Here is a 27,270-nt window from a genome sequence, read left to right as displayed (position 1 = left end):
TTTGTACAAAAACGTATTGGTATTACAGAGACTTTTTTTGGACATGGTGGTAATATGGAATTAATTAAAGGATCTTACAGTGCTGTGGAAATACTATGTTATATGAATATAGTGATCATTCAGTACTATGGTATATATCAAAGTTAAATATATCCAAAAATATATAAACATTTTAAAATTAATTTATATAAAATAACTTGTTTTTAACATTGATAATGTGTTCAAAGTTGTTTTTAAATATTTATACAGTTATCTGTTAATTAATAAGTTAATTCATTGATAATTCAATCAATTAATTCATCAGAATGTCAGTCTTTAAAAACTCTCACAAGAATGAATTTTCTCAAAAACTGTGGTGACTATGAATCTACCACAAAACTTGTCCTCCTCTAGGGGGCGTACGGTGGCCTCGAAAGCCAAATCTTACATTAAAGGGACAGTTCACCCAAAAATTAAATGCTCTCATCATTTACTCACCCTCATAGCATCCCAGATGTGTGTGACTTTCTTTCTTCTGCTGAACACAAATGAAGATTTCTAGAATATTTCAGCTCTGTAGGTTCATACAATGCAAGTGAATGGTGGCCAAAACGTTAAAGCTCAATAAGCAAATAAAGCAAAGTAATCCATAAAACTCCAGTGGTTAAATTCATGTCTTCTGTAATTGGGTTTGGATGAGAACAGACTAAAATGTAAATCCCTTTCACTGTAAATCTTGATATCAGCAGCGCTCTGTGCATGCGTCAAGCACAAGAGTAATCAAGTTTGAAATCATGATTGTTCCTACAGACTGCAATAGCAAAATTTACAGTGAAAAGTAGTTGCATTTCGTCGATTATCACCCAAAATGAATTAAACCTCTGGAGTCTGATGGATTACTTTTATGCTCCCTTTATGTTCTTTTTGGAGCTTCAAAGTTTAGATCACCATTCACTGCATTCATTGTATGAACACATGGAGCTGAGATATTCTTCTAAAAATCTTAATTTGTGTTCTGCAAAAGCAAGTTAGTCATGAATATGAGGGTGAGTAAATGTTGAGAGAATTTTCATTTCAAGTACTCGCAGGACGTTTGTCTCATTGGAAATATCTGTACACACAAAAAGTATAATCATTTTATTATTTTATAGTTTCAATGATTGACTCCTGCGACACCACTATGATCAATCTTCCAACCATCTTTATAAAACAACTTAATAAATAAATCCTCATCCAGTAATCACACTCGACTGCGATTGGCCCATTCGGATGAGCGCCGAGAAAAGGAGCAGTTATCACGTGACAACAGAACGCCACTTTAAGGGAACCTCGATGAGTAGCGGTGTTGTTTTCTCGCTGGTTGAGGTGACTTTTATTTATGATTATCGGTCATTTAAACGTCTACCGGACTGTTCTTTTGGTCCTTACACCCGTAGTGTTGTTTACAATGTCTTCAGGCGCCGGTGAAAAATATGTTTCTGTAGATTTTGAAGTGTTCGGGAATGTTCAGGGTGGGTATTTGACAATTCATTGCAAACTTGGAGAAGTTTATTCACGCTACGCCTCCAAAAATAGACGCACGTGATGTTTCTATTTATTTCTGTTACGGCACCAATTTTTATTTTTATTGTATTTTTTTACTCGTGCACTGTTATTTTTTATGTAATGTATATTTTTTTACTCTTCATGTATTATGTTAATGTTCTAAAAGATGAATACAATTCTTCCACTTATTTCACTGTCTTTACACAAATGTCATCTTCTTTTAGGTGTTTGCTTCAGAATGGTGAGAAATTTGGACAATCCAAATTTAGAAAATAGCTTTTACCACAATGGAAGTAGGAGAGAACCTGCTACAACAATAACAATAAAGTACCATGATATTCTTTGTAGTTGGAGTATAAGTGTGGTAATATGGTAATCATTCAGTGCATGGTGTTTTTCAAAGTACCATAGTATCTCATTTAGTAACTGTACCATGGTAGGCTACTGCTACAGTATTCATAAATGTAAACATGTTCTGTTATATTTCACATACATTATTACATTATATTACATACACATTTAACATGTTTATATATCTCTCAATGTATTTTCCATGTGTTCTGTTGTACTGCAGTATACTGAGGAAGAGGGAAAGAAACTGGGAGTGACTGGTTGGGTAAAGAACACTAGAGAGGGTACTGTGGTTGGACAGGTGCAAGGACCCCCTGACAAAGTTAAAGAAATGTGAGTCTTTCTGCTGTTTATAAGTGATTTTTAATTAGTTTCTTTCAGTTTAATTTCTATAACATATCTGATCCATTAAAGCAAATGCCAGTGTATTATAGTATTAAGTTTGATGGAAACGTAATAATACTATATCACTACTAAACATGAATCTCACAAAAACTAATCAAACAATAAGTGCAACTCAAAGTGCTCATCAGAACTTAAATGCAAAGGAAACTGCATTACAATAAATAAAAGTATAACACATTTATTTTAAGTATTAAGAAATTACAAAACGAAATAAAAAAATCGATTAAATTAGAAATGAAAACAATATAAAAACTTAAACATTATTTAAAAGATACACATTTTTAAAATACAATAAAAAGTAAACATTTGTACATACCGATAGAGCAACCAAATTTCCCCCCAAAAATTATATTTTGCATAAAGAAAATGTTGCCTATTTTTCAACCATTAAGTTTGTTATTTATTTATTTGCATTTTTACATTATTTTCATGGCAGTTTAGCAAATGTAACTCCTCCCACAATTAGTAGCCCATTGTAATAAAAAAAAACTCTCATTACTGTAATATGAATAAATCACATTTAATGCATTTGTGATGCACCGATATATTATCATTATATTGAAAATATTCATATTTTATTTTAATTGTAAAGTATATTTGTAAGTTTAATTTAAATTATAATGATTTTAAGCATAAATGAAATCAGACATATGATTCATTGTTGTAAAAATTATTTAATTAAGCATTGTAAAACATCTTCATGTTCTAAAATAGGTTTTATTTTCATCATACAAAATATTATTAATATTCTTTTCTTTTGATTTTGTCCTGAACGAAAAGGAAACTAACGTTGTCTCTCGTGCAGTGCGTCTTTTAACCAGCAGATGTCGCCAGCGCTTCAGTCTTTGTCCCGTGGATCACTAGAACGGGCTACTTGTAACAACGTGAAAATGGAAACTTACATTTCCTTCCAAAACCATTGTGCACAGTAATGCATGGATGTCACCCTTGATGTGAGCAATATCGAGACGACAAACAATAGATTGTGCTCCAATGGAGCAGATTTATCACTTAAAAGCTTTCTGTAAAAAAAAAAAGAAAATGGTTTTGTTGCCTGGGAGTGAGTTGTAGTATCATTCCAGCCTCTGGCTGCTGTTTTGTGTGCTGTAATTTGAGTGAATGTGTGTTGATTGTGTGTCTGTGTGTTGAGTGGGCATATACAGGTCTGCAGTCCCTCAGGCTGTGCCGGAACTGGAAAGATGGTGAAATGATGTCAGTCTGGGTGAGGTGGGGCACAGGGGTGAGGGCTGTATGACATCACAGACTCAAAATATGAACCAGATATTCCACCAGACAGTGTGAGAGAGAGAGAGAGGGAGAGAGGGAAGTATAGGTCTCAATCTGTGGGTGTTTTCAAATCGGAATGGTCATTTCACTATCCAGTGAAAGAAGGGAATCTCAATGTAGTACGCAAATCGTGTAAAGTGGTTGAAAAACGTTCATCCCGGTTTGAAAACCCCCACTGATTGGAAAATGCCCATTTTTGTTCTGCAGAGATCTCAGAGAGAGAGAGAGAGAGAGAGAGAGTTATTAGTGTCCAGCCCAGTTCCGGATGTTAAAGATCGCCTCTCACCAGTGCTGATATCATCTGGCTATGTTCAGAATAACATGCCAACATACGAACGACTTATTACTTCAGTATTCAAATTTGCTGCTTGAACTGGATGAACTGTTAGCTATTACATGACTCTATTGGGAATATGCAGTAAGACTTTTTCACATATAACAGTAGCCTGCACTGAAACAAACACCAAAAAAAGCACCAAACACACAAACATTCTCGGGTAATGATTGCACAAAAATTCGGGAAGCAACTGACTTTAATGACTTTGGTTCCATTAAAGGTTCTTAGATGTGTATTATTCCTGCAATGCCAACAAAAATCATAGGCTACTAAAATATTCTGACAGTGCTTCCTGCACTATATTTTAGCAGTGCCACTTCTGAATTTATAGTATGAAGTGTAAAGTTTGGCCAGTGTAGTCTAATTACCGAACAAATGACTCTCATGAGCTGGTTCTTTTGAGTCTACAGAGCAACTGTGCAACCAGTGTAATCCTATTCCTGAATTAATTACTCTTATGTGTCGTTCTTTTGATTCTAAATCGCAAAATATACTGTATGACCAATGTTGCACGGTTTCTGAACTAATTAATCTAATGAGTTGTTCTTTTGAATCAACAGCACAAAATATAAAGCTCGACCAGTGTAGGCCTTTAACAAGGTTGAACTGGGAAAGGAGGAGGTGGGAACCAGCTGAAAAATCAAAGTAATATTTTAATAGGAACTTAAACAAAAAGACACAAAAACATAAACACACAGGGCAGCTGCATGTGGCTCTCTCTCTCCCGAACTTCTCTCCTTGGCTGATTAGCCCGATTTGGGCTGGACTTGCATACTTACGGCCTGGCCCCACTTTCCCGTCCCCGCCTGCCGGCAGGCTTTTCCCCACTTCTCTAGGACTCAATCAAAGAGGAGAGGGAAAGGACAAGGAGGAGTGAGAGAGAGAGAGAGAGAAAAAAACTTGCTTACCTGTTCCCAGATATGCCATCTCCTGGTCCTCGATCACTCCTCCACCCTCTGGCGGACGACAGCCGCTCCTCCCATGGCGGACCGGAGCCAGTCCTCCGACGCCTGGCTGATGGAACACCCCTCGGCATTTTGGCGGCTGGTAGGGCTTTTGGCACCAATGTAACAGGGTTGAAATGGGAAAGAAAACTCAAAGTAATGTTTTAATTGGAATTTTAAAAAAAACACACAAAAACATAAACGCATCCATGGCTGCTGCATATGGATTTCTCACGGCCCGGCTCCGCCCTCCTCCTCGTCACAAGCCCAAATCCTGAACGAATGAATCTTACAAGTCTGTTCTTTTGAATCTATAGCACGAAATATTCAGCGCAACCAGTGTAGCCCGGTTCCTGAACTAATTCATCTTACGAGTCATTCTTTTGAATCTACAGTGTGAAATATTCAGCACGACCAGTGTAGCCCGAATCCTGAACGAATTAATCTTACAAGTCTGTTATTTTGAATCTATTGTGCGAAATATATAGCGCAACCAGTGTAGTCTGCTTCCCAAATGAATGACTCTTATATGATTTCTTTTGAGTCTACAATGCGAAACATATATCGCAACCAGTGTAGCCCGATTCCCAAACTAAAGACACATATGTTTTTCTTTTGAGTCTACAGTGCGAAACAAACAGCACGACCAGTGCAGCCTGATTCCTGGATGAATGACTCTTATTAGCCGGTTCATTTTAATCTATAGCTTGAAGCAAACAGCGTGATCAGTGTAGTCAGATTCCTGAACAAATTACTCTTATGAGTCACTCTTTTGAATCTACAGCATAAAACATATTGTCTAGTATCATGGATTGTAGACTTGTATTTTGAACATGTGTGTGCCCGTTTGTCAGATAACACTGTTATGTGTGTTTTATTACTAAAGTAAATTAACAAAAATCCCTCAACACTGACCACAGAGCTTTAATTAGTGTTGTCCATTTATTCAAATGTACACAGTAGATCTGAATTGCCCCCAGGGTCACTTCTGCAGCTGAAAATACTCTAGTCCACACGGTTCGCCGTCTGGAGCTGATCATTAAGCAAACACAACATTAATCTGATGATGAAGCCTGTGTTAGATAAAGTAATTTGATGTTTGTTTGGTGCTATAATAACAGTTTATTCCATCACAGCATAACTGTCAGATCTGTCTACAGCTGCAGTTGTGTTTGTACTGTCGTTTAGCAGTGTCGTTTGCATTGTCTTCATTAGCTGAATGCCAATGACCATTCTGGACCAATGGACTCCGAACTGCACTTTAAAACTGAGCAACATAGCAAAGAACAATGTTTTTAAAAGAAGGGGATTGCAGGGCTAGTTGTCACACATTTTACTTCTGTGAAGTATATTTCTGTATGGACCCAAAGTGTTGGTTACAAAACAAAAAGTGATTTAACGTTTCTACCGCTGTTGACCAGGAAACTAGATACAGTTTTCATTTAACACATTTTGAACCTATGGTGGGGCATGTTGTCCCTCTAGAGGGGGTAAGTTGCCACAGTGGGAACCGGCTGTTCATTTTGCATTTGCATGCACACCAATACATCTGTAACTACCAAATATGTGCTTATTAAATAAATTTGATAACGCAATACATCAAAACGCAAACAGTGATGCACACAACACTCATGCACTCTGGATGTTTACATGTGATGTGAAATCGGTGTAATGGTTTGGCGATCGTTTTTTGATTTAACCATTTATGACCTTACAGCGATAAAAGAAAACCATTTAAAGGGATAGTTCACCTAAAAATGTTAATTCTCTCATCATCTACTCACCCTCATGCCATCCAGATGTGTATGACTTTCTTTCTTCTGCAGAACACAAATGGTTTTTAGAAGAATATTTCAGCTCTGTTAGTCCATTTAATGCAAGTGAATGGTGACCAGAAATGTAAAGTTCCAAAAAGCTCATAAAGGCAACATAAAAGTAATCCATCCAACTCCAGTGTTTTAATCCATGTCTTCAGAAGTGATATGATAAATACTTTTTTACACCTTATTTTTACTTAAAATTTTGGTTCCTGAAAGAACCATTTTAATGAGATGGTTCTTTTAAATCTAGCAAAACATACAGAGCTTCCAGTATACAAGTACTCATATACTGATGTGCAAGTTATGAATGTCCAACTCGAAATGAAATAAGAACTGTTGAAGTCTCACAAGCCTGAAGTACAACATTAGGCTACATGACAGTCTAAACGGTTACTGTTTATTTAATGATGACCTGTGTCTCTATTAAATCAATCAGTGCTGTTACTGACTGGTTGTTCATATGACTATGTATAATTAAAGATACACACAATTTGTTGTAATAAGCGGCATTTTATAAAATGAAATACATTTATTTCTGATTGGTTATATCTGCTCTGTAGATATCTGAAATTATCTCATTATTTGGTAATAGACAGCAGAGTGGAAGTAAATGCAATAAGTATTTATTTTCTTATTTCCAAATAATTATAAAAAAAAAAAAGATTAGCTGGAATCATTACTGGAACCATTAAGAAACCAGAAACATAAAATTCCTTATGATTCCCAACCCTACTCCAAACCTATAATTTTTTATAGTTACTGAGATATAGCCCTTGTGACAGCTTTCCAGTGTGACAACTTACCCCGGTGGCTCATATTGGGTCAGGTAGGGGCTGTCTTGCCACCGTTGTGAAGTCTTTCCACTGTAAGGTCAATATCTGCATACTGGAAGGTATGCAGATATTGTGAGCGGCTCCGGACGCAATGATGCGACCTGCGTCGAGGTCTTCCCCGAGGTCGAGGAGCCGGTCTCTCCGGATAGATCTGGTGGAACTCGGTGATGAGGTTGGGGTCCAGGATGTCATTGGCGCTGACCCAGGATCTTTCTTCCGGGCCATACCCCTCCCAATCCACCAGGTATTGGATCTGACCTCGGTGACGCCTGGAGTCGAGCAAGGTGCGTACCAGGAAGGCCTCCTCACCGCCCACAACCATGGGGAGGGGCCCGGGAGGCGCCCCCTCCTCAGTCCTCGGAGCATCAGCCAGTTTGAGCAGGGAAACATGGAAAGTAGGAGAGATACGGTAATTAGCAGGGAGTTGTAAACGGAAAGAAACTGGATTGATTTGTCTAAGAATTTTGAAGGGACCCAAATACCTAGGACTGAGTTTTTTGCATGGTAGGTGTAAACGGATGTCTCGGGTTGAGAGCCAAACCCATTGGCCAGGGATGTAACTGGGACCGGACCGGCGGTGACGGTTGGCTTGCTCTCTGGAGTGATTCACCGCCCGCTGCAGGTGGACGTGGGCCTGGTCCCACACTGCCTCACTGCGCTGTAACCAGTCGTTGACGGCGGGGACTTCGGAGGGTTCGCCGGACCACGGGAAGAGAGGGGGTTGGTAACCCAGAATACATTGAAACGGTGTCAGGTTGGTTGAGGGTTTGACGAGGGCGTTCTGGGCATACTCGGCCCATGGAAGGTAGCGACTCCAATCCGCCTGATTGTGATGGCAGTACGTTCGGAGGAATCTTGTGATTTCCTGATTCAGGCGTTCCATCTGACCGTTGGACTGCGGGTGATACCCGGAAGTGAGGCTGATGTTGACGTTCAGGCGGTGGAAGAAAGCTTTCCATACCCGGGACGTGAATTGTGGGCCCCGGTCGGAGACGTTGTCCTCGGGAAGTCCGTAGTACCGAAAGACATACTGGAACAGGTGTTCGGCGGTCTCCAGGGCAGTGGGCAGTTTGGGCAACGGGATAAGACGGCAGGCCTTGGAGAATCGGTCAACAACGGTTAGAATGGTGGTATGGCATTGAGAGTTGGGGAGATCTGTGATAAAGTCCACAGCGATGTGCGACCAGGGACATCGAGGTATGGGTAGAGGTTGAAGCAGGCCGGCTGGCGGTTGTTTGGGGGTTTTGGCGACGTTGCAGGCTTGGAATTTGTTAACAATGTCGGCCGCGTCGTCCGACAGCATTGGCCACCAGAAGCGGTTCCGCAGCAGGTGGATGGTGGCAGTGATGCCAGGGTGACTGGAGTACGGGGCATCATGTCTGTGAACACTTGGAACGGATGTCGGGCCCCCTCTAACCAATGTCGCCACTCCTCCAGCGCGGCTTTCATAGCCAGGAGTTCACGGTTGCCGACGTCATAATTTTGCTTGGCGGAAGAGAGTTTGCGGGAGTAGAAGGCGCAGGGAAACTGCTTAGGAGGGTTACCTTGGCGTTGGGAGAGGATCACTCCAATGCCCGTGTTCGAGGCGTCCATCTCCACGACGAACGGTATGTCGGGGTCTGGGTGGTGCAGAATGGGTGCAGAAGTGAAGCGCTCCTTTAGCTGAGCGAAGGCCCGGAGGGAGTCGGGGGTCCAGTGGAGCTTGTGTTGATTCCCCTTTACCAGGTTGGAGAGAGGTGAGGCGACGGTGCTGAAGTTTCTGATGAATCTTCGGTAAAAGTTGGAGAATCCCAGAAAGCATTGGAGTTCTTTCACGGTGGAGGGTTGAGGCCAGTTTAGTACGGCTTGGACCTTATTATCGTCCATGGCCACCCCTTCGGGGCTGATGATGTACCCCAGGAAGGTAACAGACCTCGAGTGGAACTCACATTTCTCGACCTTGGCATACATTTGGTGCTGGATAAGATGCTTCAGGACAGCTCTCACCTGGATGATGTGCTCCTCGAGGGAATCAGAGTAAATTAGGATGTCATCGATGTATACAATAAGGCACCTGTTGAGCATGTCCCTGAAGACATCGTTCACGTAAGATTGGAACACTGAGGGGCTGTTGGACAGGCCGAACGGCATGACCCGATATTCATAATGGCCGCTGGTGGTGGAGAAGGCGGTCTTCCACTCGTCCCCCTCCCGGATGCAGATCAAATTGTAGGCACTTCGGAGATCCAGCTTAGTATAGATCTTGGCCGACCTCAGTTGTTCCAGGGCTGAGGGAACCAGGGGCAGTGGGTATCGGAACTTCACTGTGACGTCGATAGATTCTGCCATGGGGTGGTGAGGCTCCGGGGAGGAGCTCGATGGCGCAGTCGCTGGAACGATGTGGTGGGAGTTGTGACGCCTTGGCCTTGCTGAAGGCCTCACTGAGGTCGGCGTATGCCGGAGGAATCGCGGGGATGGCGTCGGAGTTCTCTATGACGTGGGCAGCCCCCACGGGGGTAGGTCGGCTGGAGCGTAGGCATCTCATAAAACAGGTGGCCCCCCACTGCGTGAGCTGATTATCCTGCCAGGAAATTCGTGGGTTGTGTAGTCGGAGCCAGGGAAAGCCAAGAATCACAGGGTTGCGAGGAGATTGGATGACGTAGAAGCGAATAATTTCAGTATGAAGTGCCCCACCTGCAGGAGGTCACGGGTGGTGTAGCACACTCTGCCAGATCCCAGGGGACGACCATCTAGCGCCGCCACTGTCAAAGGAGGATTACACACCGTCAGGGGAATTTGATACTGTACACAGAACGACTCATCGATAAAATTCCCCGCTGCCCCCGAGTCAATCAAAGCTTGGGTGTTAGTACTGGTTGACCGGAAGGTTATTTTAATGGGCACCTCGAGACAGGTGCCTGGCAAGGTAGAGGAAACGAGCAGACTCACCCCAGGACGTGAAGCTTGTGAGGGACGCGTCGGGCAGTTGACGCGCTGATGTCCAGCTTGACCGCAATAGAGACAGAGGCGGTTGGCGTAACGGCGTTCCCTTTCCTCGGGGGAGATGTGTGACCGGTCGACCTGCATAGGTTCTGAAGTGTGGGTTGTCTGGGGCACCGGCGAGAGAGGTGTCGTCCACCATGCTGGGCGTCTGGAACAGATAAGGTTGTCTATGCGGATAGCCAAGGTTATGAACTGCTCAAGAGAGATACCTTCGTCACGACAAGCCAGCTCGGACTGGAGTTCTGCATCAAGGCCCTGCCGGAAAAGGAGTTTGCCACTTTGACCAGACTACCAAGTCTGTTTTTATTTGTCAGGGAGAGGCTTCCAAACCAAGCAGATATGCAGAAAGATAAAACCGATTCAATAAAAGCACGATAAAACAGAATCATCATGTCTGACGAAACATTAAAAGTATTCATTTTCCTAAGAAAGTACATTCTTTGTTGGAATTTCTTTGAGACAGCATCAACCAACGGTTCAAAACACAGTTTGTTATCTAGAATGACTCCAAGATATTTGTATGTCTCCACGGGCTCAATATCCATGCCCTTAATAACCGTGACTGTAGGGGAAGGTGGTGACCTGCGAAAGTCAATGATCATATCCTTCGTTTTAGATACATTCAGCTGTAAAGATGAACTATCACACCACTCTACAAAGTCACTAAGGACTGGCCCATGGTCTCGCTCATTCCCTGATAGCAAGCTGACAATAACAGAATCATCAGCAAACTTAAGTATGTATCTATCTTGGTACAAACTGCGACACTGGTTTGTATACAGGATGTACAGGAGAGGAGACAGACAGCATCCTTGGGGGGAACCAGTAGATGTAAAAGTGACTTCAGATAGGGTGCTGTTTGCCCTCACCCGCTGAGATCTATCTGTTAAAAAATCCAATAACCAGCCCACCAAATTCAAATCCAGGTTAAAATCTGCAATCAGTCTTTCAGCGAGCAAAAGGGGCTGAATAGTGTTAAAAGCAGAAGTAAAATCAACAAATAAAAAGTCTGACATGAGTTTTTGCTCTATCCAGATGGCTAAAAATAAAGTGCAGTAGTGTGATCACAGCATCCTCCACACCCCTGCCAGACCTATATGCAAACTGCAGTGGATCTAACTGATCTCCAACCTGCAGTAAGACAGCCTCTTTGATAATTTTCTCAAAGCTTTTCATGACCAATGAGGTCAAGGCTACAGGTCTAAAATCATTCAAGGATTTTGGGGAGCTGCACTTGGCTAAAGGCACAATAATAGAATGCTTCCAACTTCTAGGAACTCTTTGTTGTGATAAGGACAAATTACCGCTACACCCATCCTTGTATTATAGGTGGATGTTTACAAAGTGTAGAAATATTTCCAGAGCGCTTTTCAGCACCTTCAAGTTGTAAATCACACTACGTTTCCTTCCCTATAAACATGACATGTCCAGCAGTGATGGCAGCGTCCTGCAGGGTTACAAACTAAGTTTCATCCCAAGAAAAATCCCACTGAGCCATACCTAGAAACATAAATAACATAGAGACTTGGGACTCTTTTGATTTGGCCGGTAAGCAACTACCTAGTTGCAACCACCCAGAACAGCCTGGAAATAGCATAACAATGCACTAAAAATGCCATTGCAACTGAATAGCAACAGCCTAGCAACCACTCAAAACACATTATGGCTTCATGACAATACTTTCTTCATCAGTATTTTTGTGTTGTTTTTTAGGAAAAATATCCTTAAAATAAGCTTGAGAAGAAAAATAGTTTAAGACAAGACTTGTTTTCAGAGAATATACCTTAAATTAAGTGTATTTTCCAAATTTTTCTTAATGGCAAATAGGTTTTTCTTATTTTAATTGCAAAACTCAAAAGCTCTTAGTGTGATTCTGTCAAGAAAATGTCCTAATATACACTGTCTGGCCATTCTCCTCTGACCTCTGTCATTAACAAGTCATTTCCGACTGCAGAACTGGCACTTACTGAGCGTTTAGTTTTTGGCACCATTCTGAGTAAATCTAGAGACTTTTGTGCATGAAAATCCCAGGAGATCAGCAGTTACAGAAATACTCAAACCAGCCATCTAGCACCAACAATCATGCCACGCTCCAAATCACTAGATAAATGTTTCCCCATTCTGATGGTTGATGTGAACATAACCGAAGCTCCTGACCCATATGCACTGAACTGCTGCCACATAATTGGCTGATTAGATAATCGCATGAATACGTTTGTGTACAGGTGTTCCAAATAAAGTGGTCAGTGAGTGTATACAGTGTATGTATATGTAGAAATTAGAGATGCACCGATCGACCGGCCAGGGACTGGATTTAGCCGATTTTCCGCATGCTCGGCCCGGACCGGTAACCGGCCGGTCAGCCTCACGTCTTACCGATTCCAAGCCGGTCCGTTTTGTTGCCAGCGGCGCAGGCAATAACGTCACAGCCGCACGTGAACATGTCATTGGCGTGGAAGATCTTCACTGTGAGTGAAGAATACATAAAGTTCGAAATGTGTAATAATTGTAAGGCCAAAGTAAACCGCGGGGGAACCACCACAATAACTTTCGGATCAACAAACCTAATTAGACATTTATAACACCATCACCCAGCTGAAAATGCCCATTTTAAAAAAGAGGCTAAAAAGTGAAAGTGGCTAAAGCTAGCCAGAGCTCAGAGCCAGTCACAAGTCAGCAGCCTCTCCTATCATCCCTTGGAATGAGCAGCGAAAAGATCAAATCAATTACGAGGAAAATTATGGAATTCATGGCCCTGGATGACCAGCCGTTCTCCATAGTTGAGGACAGAGGGTTCAGAAATCTGATACATTTCCTCGATACAGAGTAGGAAGTACTTTCCGACGTCGCATTGCCCGAGTTGTTTAATCTCGTGTCATGACTTCAGTTTTTCAGATCTTTGGAATTATTTTGTTAGACGAGTAATAAAGAGGAAAAGGTCCATTTATAAAAATAGTGGAAAATGACATTTGTTATATAAAGCAACTCATTTGCAGTTAATTGTTATTTCTACCTCTTTCCAGTCACAGAGCACTTTATTTTGAGAGTTGTTTAAGTGAGAGAAGATCCTGTAACTTAGTGCAGTTTGGGGGAAATTGTAATGTTGAATAATTTATTTTATTATGAAAATAAATTGTTGCATTGAAGAAAGGTAGATTTTGTTTGTATATGCGGTCAATAATAGTTCTTAGAAGAAAATCGGTAAAAATCGGTATCGGCAGGTCACACTTGCAAAAAATTGGAAATCGAAATCGGCCAAGAAAATTGCAATCGGTGCATCTCTAGTATAAATGTGAAAATTAATGGCAGTACCAATGGAGTACTACAGTGATGCAAAAATACTTTTAAAACTATAGAATGTTTATATATAATTTAAAATAAAATAAATAAGGGATGTTCTCTAAAAACAAGTCCTATGTTGTTGCACAATTTTGCTTCTCAAGTAAACTTATCTTGTTTGGATGTTTATATATATATATATATATATATATATATATATATATATATATATATATATATATATATATATATATATATATTATTATTATTATTATTATTATTATTATTTTTTTATTTTTTTTTTCATATATATAACCTCAAAAGAAGACAAAAATGTTTGTAAGAAAATTATTTTTGCATTGTTCGCTACTCTTAAAACACCAGACCAAGAGACGCTGGAGTTTTCATATCAAACAAACATTGTGTTCCTGGTGTTATACCAGAGCAAGCAATAGTATCTGGCAGATTGTTAGACTGTGCTTCATGGAAACAAAGGTCTGTATGAGGAAATTCCTTCCTATCACTATGCCTCAATGTTATCTAACTTCCTCACCAGGGGTTAGAATGGGAGACTCAATAAACACTACAAAGATTTCAGCTCAGCTCAGATTTAAGTTTATATTCAAAGTACAGCTGTACAGTGTCCAGAGAGCGTGTTGAATAAGTCATTCATGGTGTAAGAGGAGTAAGAAGTTCTTTATCATCTGTGTTAAAAGCATTCTGTTCCTCCTTGAGGAAAACACAAATGACACAATCAAAGTTCCAAGATTTACAAATGTACATTTTGCAACAAAATTTCATCAAATTAAATTGTGTAATTTTTCAAGAAAATTGCATTAATAAAACATTATTTATTTATTTAGTTATTTTTGTTAAAGATTTGCTCTGTTCAATTTAATGGAATTTGTTTATGAAATTAAAATGCTTAAATCTTAAAAAACCTTTTTAAAGGAAAATATGGGTAGCTTGACTGGTATTGATGTTTGGTTTGTGAATTAATCTTTCACCTCCATACAATGACTTACAACTTTCATTCACCTTGTCTCTTCCTTTTCAAAGCCAATGAGCTCTACTGCTTTTCATGCCTTTAAAGATTGTGATTATTAGCATGAGCCAATAGCATTCGAGTGAGGGCTGTGAAGGAGCCATCATTGGTTCGACCCGCTGAACGAATTCGCCCTTTCACTGAGCTTAGTACTAGCCTGTCATTTGAGTATGTCTCAAACATGAATGAACTGTATGTTCTGGTAAACTCACTCAGTCGTCTCATTCGTGTACGATGATATGCTAAATTAGCGAATGACCTGCATGTCATTTGTTCAGTTCGTTCAAATAAGAAAAGGGGCCAGATTAATTATGAATTAAAGTGAGTGATGACCACACGTTACAATGACATACGGACATTATTGAAACTCATAATTATTTTTCAGGCTTGTAATGTTTTTATTTTTTTTTGTATAGCTTGATAAAAAGTAATGCTCTGCAGTTCAGAATATGATAGGTATGCTTTGATGTCACGTGTGGGAAAATGTTTATGAACTTCCACCACTAATGACTAGCTTGTAGCTTGGCAAGCTGCGCTTTCAATGTAGTTTCCCCAACACCGGTACCTCATTCATGGAAAGAAACATTTCCTTGTTTAGGATTGGATTTCCTTAGTATTGAGTGAACCACACCCATTAATGCATTTAAATGAGTGCTGCAACACACGGCTTTCAGGTCAAAAGAAATCTCTTGATTTGCGTCAGTGATTTACGACTTAGGCGTCTGATAACCCAGATAACCCTGACCCGTCTGTGATCCGTCTTTCCCACTGCTCAAAACACAATCTGTACTGGTCACTTTATCAAAGAGGCCTTTCTTATTCTGTTGCTGTAGAGATTTGACACAAACTCCGCCTCTTCCTGGCAGGCCCATTATAGAGCTGAATATTGGACAGCCATGCAGATGGTCTGACCACACATTTCTTATCCAATATGAGATCAGAGCTACGGCCCACGGGGGAGAATAATGCATTTAGAGTCCTCAGAGGAATATTGCATGACAGATCCTGCATGTCCGAGTTCACTTAGAGAGAGAGTGTAAGTGCTTGTGTGTGTGTGTGCCGCGCCCTTATTTTTGTGAAAGAGAGAGAGAAAGAAAATGGACGATTGTTTATCTTCCTTTATCCACTTTGTAACAGAACTAATGTAAGTTTAAAACTTTTTAAAGGAAGGGTTCAACGAAAAATTTTATATTTTTCATTATGTATATAACCTCATGCCATGCCAAATATTCTCATTGGACTATCTTTCATTGAATGTACAAAGAGAAGTTCAGTAAAATGTTCTAGTAGTTATGTTTTCATACAATGAATGCGAATAGAGTCTAGGGTTGTCCAGCTCCTAAAAATGACCAAAAAAGCAGAGTGATGGACAGTGAAATCGGAAACAGTAGGTTGACTTTTCTTTAGCTAAAATCAGTTTGTGCTTACAGAAATGTAAAACACTGCCCCCCAGAGGCAAAAGTGGTAACTGTTGAGAGTATGGGCACGTGTGAGCTCCCTTTTCTGGGTGAAATGTCCACAGAGGGGCGCCAAAAGTGATGTTTTCAGCTGTACAGGCTGTAATTCAGTGAAGAGGAATGTATATTTTATTAACTCTACTCCCCAATCAAACCCCAAACCTAAACCTAACCATCAGTGGAGTAAAAATGTAATGTTAGAGGGGAACATGCAACCTCAGAATCATACTCGTCACTGATCGTGTGTATGCGATTAGATGTCGACAGATTTCGCCTATACACATAACAAAGATGGTGGAAAAGGTTGATAATCAATTAATTGGCTGACGGTTATTGAAATACATTTTTTTTTTTAATGTAAATTCATAAATAAATAAATGTCTTTCCTTTCTATGACACACAGGAATAGAGGCTATAAGGCTATAAGAGTCCAAAATGAATACAATCCCAGATGCATTATTGTTAAATCACAATAATAGTCAGAAACAAATTTGGTGCTTAACGTGGGACTTTTAACTATGAAGAAGCCTGAAACACACCGCAAACTCTTATTTAAAAAATGATGGAGACTTTATGCCATTGGAATGCTCTATATTTACCAAATTAATCTTTTTATTGCCTATATATTCGCCATATGAAGGGTTTTGTATATGTTATCTGTATTTCACCAGATAAAGTTTAATGAGGAATAAGGTTTATTATTATTCATGTAGATATGAAGTTGGAGACATGATGTATGGGCTGACGTGGCACATTTTTTAAATTTTATTTACAATGACAATTATCGCTGAAAACAATGGGAATACTAAAAGTAAACGTCCAGATGCGAAACGGTAATGAAAACTGGGGGGGTAAAATGTGCTCAAGTGTCTTGAAATTAATGTCAAAATGCAAAAAATCTACTAAATATATTATTTTATATAAAGAATTGAGTTGAAACATATATATATAAATACACACTGTATACACTCAACTGACCACTTTATTAGTTACACCTGTACACAAACTTATTCATGTGATTATCTAATCAGCCAATTGTGTAGCAGCAGTTCACATTTTATTTTTGCATGCCCCCAACGCTTGATTATCTAATCAAAATCACAAAATATGCACTGAAGTGAGGATACAACTATCGGCACCGATCAATCAGTAAAACCGATATATCGGTCTTCCTCTATACACGATTACTTCCTGGTTTCAATGTGGGATCTGAACCCTCCCACACTTCTGCATAATGCATAGCACTTCCAAAGTCAGCTTAATGTGGTCATAATGAGGCCACTTCCAGAGTGATCAAAGCACCAGAAAATGTGTCTAAACTACTCGTGCACAATTGTCCAGATATCTTGAGTGAGGAACAGGCTGAATTTTAAGTTATTTTCCCCTAAAACCTTGAAATGAAATTGGATACAATTTACAACTTGTATTACTTTTTAAATACACATTTCTATTGTTATTGTGAACGATTTATCTTCATAATCGTACATTAAAATTCAAAAACTTGCTCCGCCTCTTTAACGACTTTCCTTTTCGGCCGATGTCACATTTTTTTCAACTACATGTCATATAAAGACCACGTTTCATCATCCAATCAATTCCCAATGGACAAAATCGAGTCTTATCCTGCATTCTTCATTATTTCATATCTTGTTTCACTCATAAATGTCAGAAGATCAGATTACAAAAGTACAATGGATTGTGATGTCGTTTCATGTTGACTTTTCGATTTACATTGTTTTTATCTATGAACCAGTCGTGCATTGTTCTGTGACATAATCTCTATCTCTCTATCTCTCTGTCATTTACAGGAAGTACTGGCTTAGCAACGTGGGCAGTCCCAGTTCTCGAATCCACCGCGCTCAGTTCACCAATGAGAGAGACATCTCCAAACTGGAGATTCACGGATTTGGCACTCGCTACTGAAACCATCCCAGTTTGTTCAGCTCAGACTGTTTGAGTTTCAGTCTTGACAAAGAACACAATCATTGCTAGAGATGCAAACCAGATCTAACCTGAACTGACACTTTAAAAGAAACACATCCTTAAAAGAAAATTCCATCATTTACTCACACTAATGTTGTTCCAAACCCATATGATTGTCTTTCTTTGTTCCATGGAACAGGTTTAATACACAGTGCTGTTGAATCCATTTTGATCATCCTGAGCTCCTAAAAATGATGTGACATTTTTGCAAAATGATATTTCGCAGTTCATTACACACATTGCAGCAGCTCCAAGGTGAAATCTCCACTGTGTGGTTAAATGTTCTCTCAAACCATTGAGGTTTTTAAGGTGCTCTATTGAGTTTTAAATCAATAAAACCGACCTCCCAACCCTAAAACTTAAACCTAAACATAACCGAAAAGCAATGGTGAGATGAAAACCACAATGGATTGAGCTTGAACAAGCTTGTAAATGTAGTTGGTTATGTAATGCAAACATTAAAATATATTAGCCGTTAAAGTGTTTAGATGACATAAGATATCATTGTGTGAAGAACAGGGCTATAAGTAAGTGTTTATGGACTGATAATCTGCCGTTTACTCGTGATTTGTGTGAAAGTGAATTTAAGTCATTGTTGTAGCGCCTCCAGTTCTCGTTTCACCATTATTCTCTTGTTTTTACTGTTGCTTGTGTTTGTCCTGTGTACTACTGTTGTGCTATCTTCGAGGGTTGCCATACTTCATTTCATTGTGTTGTATACAAGGACAATAAAGCATCTTAACTCTTAAGGAAACTGCCGCTTTATGTACCACGAGCCAAGAAAAATCATTTTGCAAAAATGTTGGTATAGTAATGTGATTCTATGAGACCAGGTTGTTTTTAATGATTGAAAGCTGTAGTCCCTATTCATAGTAATTGCATGGAAAAAAGCGACCAGTACATTCTTCAAAATCTCTCTTTTTGTGTTCTAGAAAGTAATTAATTTGAATTTGGAATCCATGATGTTATTTTCTTTTTCAGCTGAACTATTCTTTTAACCCCTAATTATGTTTACTGGTTAATATATATTAGCATATTTTTGTTAGTACGAATGAATTGTTAGATATAACTCAACATCCTGTTTCCTAACAAAATACAAACAATTAAAGGTTGCCAATATTCTTTTACTTGAACAGCCAATTAAAACTCATCCTGAAATATAATATATGAAAGGAAATATAATACATTTTCATACAAATTTTATGTCTTCAGCTTGAACTTGACCTGAACTTAAGTATGTCCATATAAATTATTTTGATGATGACTAATAAAACTCCATCAGTACACAAAATCATTGAAAAGATTGTTTTATTACAAAGTATACAAGATTTGACAGGAGTATGAATATTTGATATCCTCTAATTCTGTTACAATATCCTCTTTTAAGAGATGCTCACTTAATGTATAATCGACCAATCACAGGCCTCCGTTGATTTAATCGTGCTTCTGTTTCCATGGAAAACACGCCTGCCTGCACAGAGCTCTCTTAAGGTGGCATCTAAGTTGTGCAGTTTATTTGATCTCAGGGCATTTGTGTCCTTCATAATGCACTTGCACTTGCAATTCTAAAGTCCTTTTAAAGCAGTTGCATCATATCTACACCCACAACGTCTCCTAGACTGTACATATTGCCCCAGAGACACAAAAATGGTCACCTCAGGGGGTCCTTTTTCTCCCAAAATGCATCATTCCTGCAAATCTGCATATGCACTGGTTTGGGAGGCTGAAATCCTCTTAGCTGACAGTTGCACGATTAGATCATAGGCTTACTGGAGGTTTAGTGTGCCTTTGTATAGATGTTACCCTTTCACACTGATCTGGGAGCAGAGTTCTATGCTCAAGTCCCAGCCTTCACTACTGTAATAAAAGAGGAAATGTTGAACTTGAATCAGTGTGAAATCACAGTATATTTGAGTGATGTCAGCTTGACACCCTAATGGACCATGATGACCCCAGAGTCTGGTCTCTGATGGAATGTGCCAAGCTTTTTGTTTGGGATCCCAAAATGCATTGTGTCATTGCCGCGGCACTCGGGCAAATTAGTTTGACACGGCAATAACACTTTCCCTGGGACTGGAGTGGATCCAGTGGTTATACATGAAGAAATATCCAAGCAAGTCGCATTTATTTGAGAGAAAGATAGCACACTTTTCAAACAAAACATTTCTGGAAAAAGAAGCCTGTTATAGATATATTCACTGAAAAAAATGACTAGTAAGATTTACTTAAAATTTTTGCACACATTTGTTTTTGTAAATTTTGATGGTATAAAATTAAGTCAAATCTGCTTAACTAAATGATGGAATATTGATTAAAGTGAGTACATGTAACATAAACATTTTAATAATTACAGTAACTTTTACATACAATCATGATATACGTAAAAGGTACTTAAATAGGCTTGTTGATTAAAGGGATAGTTCGCCCAAAAATGAAAATGATCTCATAATTTACTCACCCTCATGCCACCCCAGATGTGTGTGACTTTCTTTCTTGAGCAGAACACAAATGAAGATTTTTAGAAGAAACTTTCAGCTCTGTAGGTCCATAAAATGCAAGTGACTGGTGACCAGATCTTTGAATATACAAAATCATATAAAGGCAGCATGAAAGTAATCCATAAGACTCCAGTGGTTTAATCCATGTCTTCAGTGATATGATATGATAGGTGTTAGTGAGAAACAGATCAACATTTTAGTCCTTTTTCCTTCACTTTCACATTCTCCTTCTTCTATTTTTGGTGATTCACATTCTTTGTGCACATTGCCTCCTACAATGTAGGGAGCAGAATTTATGATAAAAATATTACTTAAATATTGATCCGTTTCTCACCCACACCTATCATATCCCTTCTGAAGGCATGGATTAAACCACTGCAGTCATGTGGATTACTGTTATGCTGCCTTCATGTGGATTTTGGACTTTAAAAATTATGGAACCCATTTACTTGCATTGTATGGACCTACAGAGCTGAAATATACTTCTTGTTGTTGGTTCGAACCCCATGGCCACCACCATTGTGCCCTTGAGCAAGGCACTTAACTCCAGGTTGCTCCGGGGGGATTGTCCCTATAATAATTGCACTGAAAGTCGCTTTGGATAAAAGCATCTGCCAAATGCATAAAAATGTAAATGTACAAATCTTCATTTGTGACCTGCAGATGAAAGAAAGTCATACACATCTGGAATGGCATAAGAGTGAGTTTCAATTAATACATTTATTTGAACATTATTAGAACATGCATTTCATCTTGCATTACTGGAAATGGAAACCTAAACACTTGGTGCACAAAACGTGATGACGGTGACAATCAACAGATAATTGTTTTGATCATAAACAAATAATGTTGAGTAGAAAATGAACTCCGGGCTTCACAAAACAAGAACTTGCCAAACGTAACACAAATGTGTAAATTAACTTACAAACAGTGAACATGTAAGCTCATTAATTATTCAAGACCAGTGCATACTGGGAACACCAGCTGGGAAAGATTAAGTCAAATGTACACAAATTAGCAAATAACATGACAAGGTTTTCTACTTTAGGACTGATACATGACGACACATTGTAAAGCTAACTGTTAGTCATAACTAATATTTACTTATAAACTAGAGCATTCATTTTTTACATGTTTGAATGTAAAATGTACTTAATATTACATTATTCATGGCAAGTTCATGGTTAAACTAATTGATTCCATGTAAAAAGTGCTTAATCATTTCTGCAGCTTAAATTTTTTCAGTGCTGTTATTTTAATCGTGACTTAAGTGTCTAAATGTGACTAATCAGTCTAGGAATGACAATCACTTCTGTAAGTCTTGCAGAAAATGTGACATTATTACTGTGTCAAAAGTAAAGTTTGATTCTAAGACTGTAGTTGCAGTAGTACTGTCACTCACTGCCTTAATGGACTCGGGGGTTTAAGTGATTGGATCAGGGTTACCTCACTGTCCTAACATGTAAGAGTGTTGACATGCTAATCATGTAATCTCGCTTTCCCCTTTAATGTTTAGAAAATCCCCACTACGCTCTATTGTGTTGTCATATTATTTTTTATTAAAATGATCAAATATTATAATAGGCTAAATAAATATAGTTATATAATAAAATTATATAATCATATTTTTAGAAACAACATAATATTTGAATTATTTATAATTGAATGTGCAAATACTTAAAATAATTATAATGTAAAAAAAATAAAATAAAATAAAAAGTATTATTGTGCCCCCCAAAAGAGAATAGCAGCATTTTCACATGTGGACTTTGTGGTAAGCGGCTAACATAGTAATCATAGTTTTGCTGTGCATGTAAATGTATATTTTGACATTTAAACATAAACTTTCCAACTTTCTCTTTTGTGTATGCAGCTCAAATTCTTTCAGGATCTTTGATGAATCTTTGCCGGAGCGTCTTGATCCAACTATTATCTACTAGAACCATAAATATCCCACAAGAGCCCCGCAAGACACTGAGCTGTTAAAGACCTGCAAAATTCCACATTCTCACTATACGGCAAATTAATCAGGAATAATGTCAGATTCCTTAATGATCCCATTGCTCATATGGAGACACAGCAGACTATGGCAGAATAGGTGGAAACACTATTTATAAAGCTATAGGCTACTAATGGGAAGTGTTATGAATAAGAGGGAGACCGGGAATTTAGTTGTCATATTGGGATGTTGTCACAAGTGTTATAGTATATCTCATTAGGTTTTTTGTGTCACAATTTAATTTATGACACAATGTTATAAATTAAGATAATTATTTGTGATTTTTCCAATTGACCATTTATCATATTTTCGAAATATGCAAAACCACACTTGGACATACTGTATTAAAGGAATAGTTCACAGAAAATGTTTTATTCTCTCATCATTTAACTATCATTTACCAAAATATCTCAGTTCTGCAGGTCCATACAATGCAAGTGAATGGTGGCCAGAAATTTGAAGATCCAAAAAAGCACTTAAAGGCAGCATGAATGTAATCCATAAGACTCCAGTGGTTTAATCCATGTCTTCAGAAGAGATATGATAGGTGTGGGTGAGAAACAGAACAATATTTAAGTCCTTTTCTTTACTCTAAATCTCCACTTTCACTTTCACCTTCTTTTTGGTGATTCAAATTCTTCATGCATATTGCCACCTACTGTGCATTGAGGTGAATTTATAGTAAAAAAAAACAAAGCAATTTATTATTTAAAGCAAATATATAGTAAATATTGATCTTTTTCTAATCCACAGCTATCCAATTGCATCTGAAGACAACCACTTGTATGGATTACCTTTATGCTGCTTTTATGTGCTTTTTGAAGCATTAACATTTTTGACCCAGTTGACTTGCATTGTATGGACCAACAGAGCTGAAATATTCTTCTAAAACTCTTCATTTGTGTTCTGCAGAAGAAAGAAAGTCACACACATCTGGTATGGCATGAGGGCGAGTAAATGATAAGAGAAATTTCCTTTTTTGGTGAACCATTCATTTAATGCAATAGTCAACCATAAAATTAAGGTAGATTATAACAGAAATCTTTAATTCTTAGGACAAGGGTGTTTTTCAGAAACGTCAAGTTGGGGAAAGCTGTCACAAATATTCAAAATATTGTCATTTAATTAATTACAAATTCTATTGTGTTTTCCATTTTTGCTGTTTTGTTTGTGTTTCTTAATTGTTGTACTAGAGGTTATTTTATGGCTTTTCAGCTGCATTTAAGCAATACATTTGACAGTAAATACAGATATGTTATGGAAGTTTTTACCTTTAAATAGTATTTCATATTTCAAAAAGCTAGTTTTCCCAAATCAGCATTAATAAACAACAGCAGGTTCCTATCGTTACAATTTACCCCAACATGCCCCGCCCACATTAAATGAACTGTACTGTATATTTTATCCTGGGCAACAATGGTGGTAATATCCAATCGCTTTTTTTTGTCGAGACTTTAAAGTACGTGTGCAAACAGAAATTGACTCAGCATACAAACCTATGCTGACAAATATTCACACACTGGTGTAAAAGTGTGACAAGTAGCCCCAATCTGCCCTACATGCAAACCCATTTATTGGGTTTTACATTTTTAAGTAATTTCTGTGATATTATTTACCTATATCTTATCACTTGTGGTCATTTTACCCCCTATAACTGATGCTCAAACAGTTTTAACCAGGATGTACCCAAAAAAGCCCGTTACAGTTTAGCTTTCAGAGACATTCCGCTTCCCAGAGTACATGAGGCGGACGGACCCTCTGCCACGGGATCTTTAGTGTATATGACTGTGTTGTAGCTGTTGTTGTTGTTGTCTTATATCTGCCCCTTTAGTTTTGAAATTTGTCTTTTTAATTTTTGCTGTTTCATGTTTACTTGACCAGCTTTTTAATGGCTAGAATCATTCTCCAAATTCACATGACCACACTACCAGTGAAAGGTAAGGATTTGCAATGTGACAGCTCCATTAAAGGAACAGTAGACTCAATTTTTAACAAAAAACCCAATTGTTTTCATAGATTAAAAGCGAGGGTCTATCAAATTCCAAAAAGCACCATAAAAATAGACTGACTCATAAGATGAATTCCAGTTTACATGAGCATGATACCATGGAAAGGAAAGGCTTTTTAAATTGCATTTGTGATTATGCATATTTAAGACTATTAAAGGTAACCCCTATGGAATTTGTATTTTTTTCACAACATCTGCCTCAGTTCTCTATCTGGCATATATTGTGTGTATATATACTTATATGTATAAATACATATCACAAAAAATATACTACATTTTAAAGGGTGGATACACATTCACACACATTTTCATGTTTCTAAAATGTGTTTGATGCATTTTCTGTGTATTTTATTTATTTTAAGGGATCAACTGGAATATAATTTCAGTTTGGACAGTATGTTTTCAGCCTTGCTGTTTACAGCCTGAGATAAGAATGCTACAGTGACTGCTAACATATTCTTGCAAATTAATGGCACTGAAATGCAACCAGACGTCGCAGTTGAGTGTCACTGTTATGTGAAATGACTTCACGCTGTAGATTCTAAAAGGAATTAATCATTTTAGTGCACAGTCTGTCAGGACAGTGCATCTGGTCTTTGCCTTATAGCCTTCACAGATGTCCGCAGCCCTATCTTCCCCTGACTGTGAGTCTGAACTGACTCTTGGCTTGCCCTGAACTGTAAGACGAACCATTCGCTACAGCTGCATGCAACCCCCCACAACATGTGTGCTGGACTTTTTGTCCTACTTTAAAAGAATAATGCAGTTTGGACAATAGTTCCTCACCCTGATTTCATTCCAAACTCAAATCAGTTCTTTCTTGAAACTCAAAATCAATTTTTTTGAAGGATGTTTAAGCTGCTCTTTTCCTTATAACTAATGCATACAGTGACCAGGGTCTGTCTATCTAAAAAAAAAAAATAAAACACTGGAAAGTACCAGGTAGTGTACAACTTGTGAGCTATATTTTAAGTCTTCTGAAGCCAAACGATACATGTGTGTGGGGAACAGGCAGAAAGTTAAGTCATTATTCACTGATAATCTTCCCCTCCACCGAAACCCTTAGAGGATAGGGAGGAAAAGTATTTATGGAAATAGTTTTGCATTCTTTTGCAATCATTTGCATTACATTCCCTCACAATAAATGTCGTGTTCCCTCACAATAGCTTTATGCATTTTATGAAAATTAATCATGATTTTACTACAGTAACCATGTTCTAGCAATTAAAGGAATATTCTGTGTTTAATAAGCTTTAAGCTCAATCAACAGCATTTGTGGCATTGTGTTGAATACTACAAAAAATGATTTTGACTCGCCCCTCCTTTTCTTTAAAAAAGCAAAAATCAAGCTACAATGAGGCACTTACAATGGAAGTCATTGGGGCCAATTTTTTTTTTTGTGATCAATATTTTATTTAAAGTTACCATATAAAAAAGCATATCAAGGCTCGCTGAACTATATACAGACAGATGCAATGAAAACAGTGAAAAATGCCATAAAAAAAAAAATTAAAAAAAAGGGAGGGGGGGGGGGGGGATTACAGAGATAGGAAGATGTATGGTGTCAAAATCTCAGTTTATCTAATAGAATGTCTGCAATTTTTGTCCAGCTCTGAATAGTATTGTCCTTTGCACTGTTGACCTTGGCAGTGGTGCCTTCCAGCAATACAATGTCTCTGAAATAAGATAACCAAATTAAGGATGTTGGTATGGATGGCTCTATCCATAGCTTCAAAACAGTATTTTTGGCAGCCGTACTTGCTGACAGAAAGGTCCTTTTATGGTGAACATTCAACTGAAGAGCGGAGTCATCTAACAGTAGAAGTAGCAATGGGTCTTGAGGTATGTCCAAATGTAGGATTTCGGAAAGAACTGTACTTACAAAGGACCAAAAGGGAACCACCGTTGGGCATTCCCAAAACATGTGCAAATAAGAACCTACTGTAGATGTGTTACATAAATGACAGTATGGATCAGATCTAACCTTCATCCTATATAATACACTAGGAGTAATATAAGCCCTATTAATACATTTATAATGAATCATCTGGTGAGCCAGGTTCTTAGATGAAGTGAAACATCTGGCCCATACCACATCCCAGTCAGGTTTAGATAATCCATCCCTTTCCCAGGAGTGGACAGCTGGAATATATGAGTATTGCAAAACCAGAATTGAATTATAGATCTTAGAAACTAAGCCCTTAGAGGAGGCATTAGTGTCCAGCCATTTCCACAATGGATGTGGTAAAATATCAGTGGTCCAGGGAACACCATATGTTTTCAGGGCTGACCTTAGTCTCAAATATATAAAAAAAAGAGAATCCAGGTAAAGAAAATTCTGAACTTAATTCCTGAAATGATTTGATGCCTTTTTTACAGAAAATGTTAGGAAAAAGGGCTCCACTGATAAAGTAAAAAGCAAAGGCGATAATGGACAGCCTTGGCGAGTACCCCGACCAAGAGCAAAGGGTAAAGACATTAAGGATCCTGTAAGAACACGTGCAGAGCAGCTATTGTA

The 27,270-nt window shown here is 38.4% G+C and overlaps 1 protein-coding gene across 1 annotated transcript; it reads left to right on the top strand.

The window, feature by feature from the left end:
• The first annotated feature begins 1,301 nt into the window (after positions 1–1,301).
• Positions 1,302–19,526, top strand: acyp2 (acylphosphatase 2, muscle type). The gene is made up of 4 exons (XM_052111923.1): positions 1,302–1,490; positions 1,749–1,765; positions 2,099–2,208; positions 18,073–19,526. The coding sequence occupies exons 1-4, from the start codon at positions 1,358–1,360 to the stop codon at positions 18,185–18,187; spliced, it is 375 nt and encodes a 124-aa protein (XP_051967883.1). The 5' UTR covers positions 1,302–1,357; the 3' UTR covers positions 18,188–19,526.
• Positions 19,527–27,270: the final 7,744 nt, after the last annotated feature.

The sequence above is a fragment of the Xyrauchen texanus genome, chromosome 39 (assembly GCF_025860055.1).
Source record: "Xyrauchen texanus isolate HMW12.3.18 chromosome 39, RBS_HiC_50CHRs, whole genome shotgun sequence".
In the NCBI taxonomy this organism is placed as follows: domain Eukaryota; kingdom Metazoa; phylum Chordata; class Actinopteri; order Cypriniformes; family Catostomidae; genus Xyrauchen; species Xyrauchen texanus.
This window is presented reverse-complemented; position numbering and strand designations above follow the sequence as displayed.

Coding starts and splice junctions, on each gene's coding strand:
- acyp2 (XM_052111923.1), top strand. CDS start 1,358: ATGATTATCGGTCATTTAAACGTCTACCGGACTGTTCTTTTGGTCCTT. Junction 2,209..18,072: donor CCTGACAAAGTTAAAGAAAT/GTGAGTCTTTCT, acceptor TGTCATTTACAG/GAAGTACTGGCTTAGCAACG.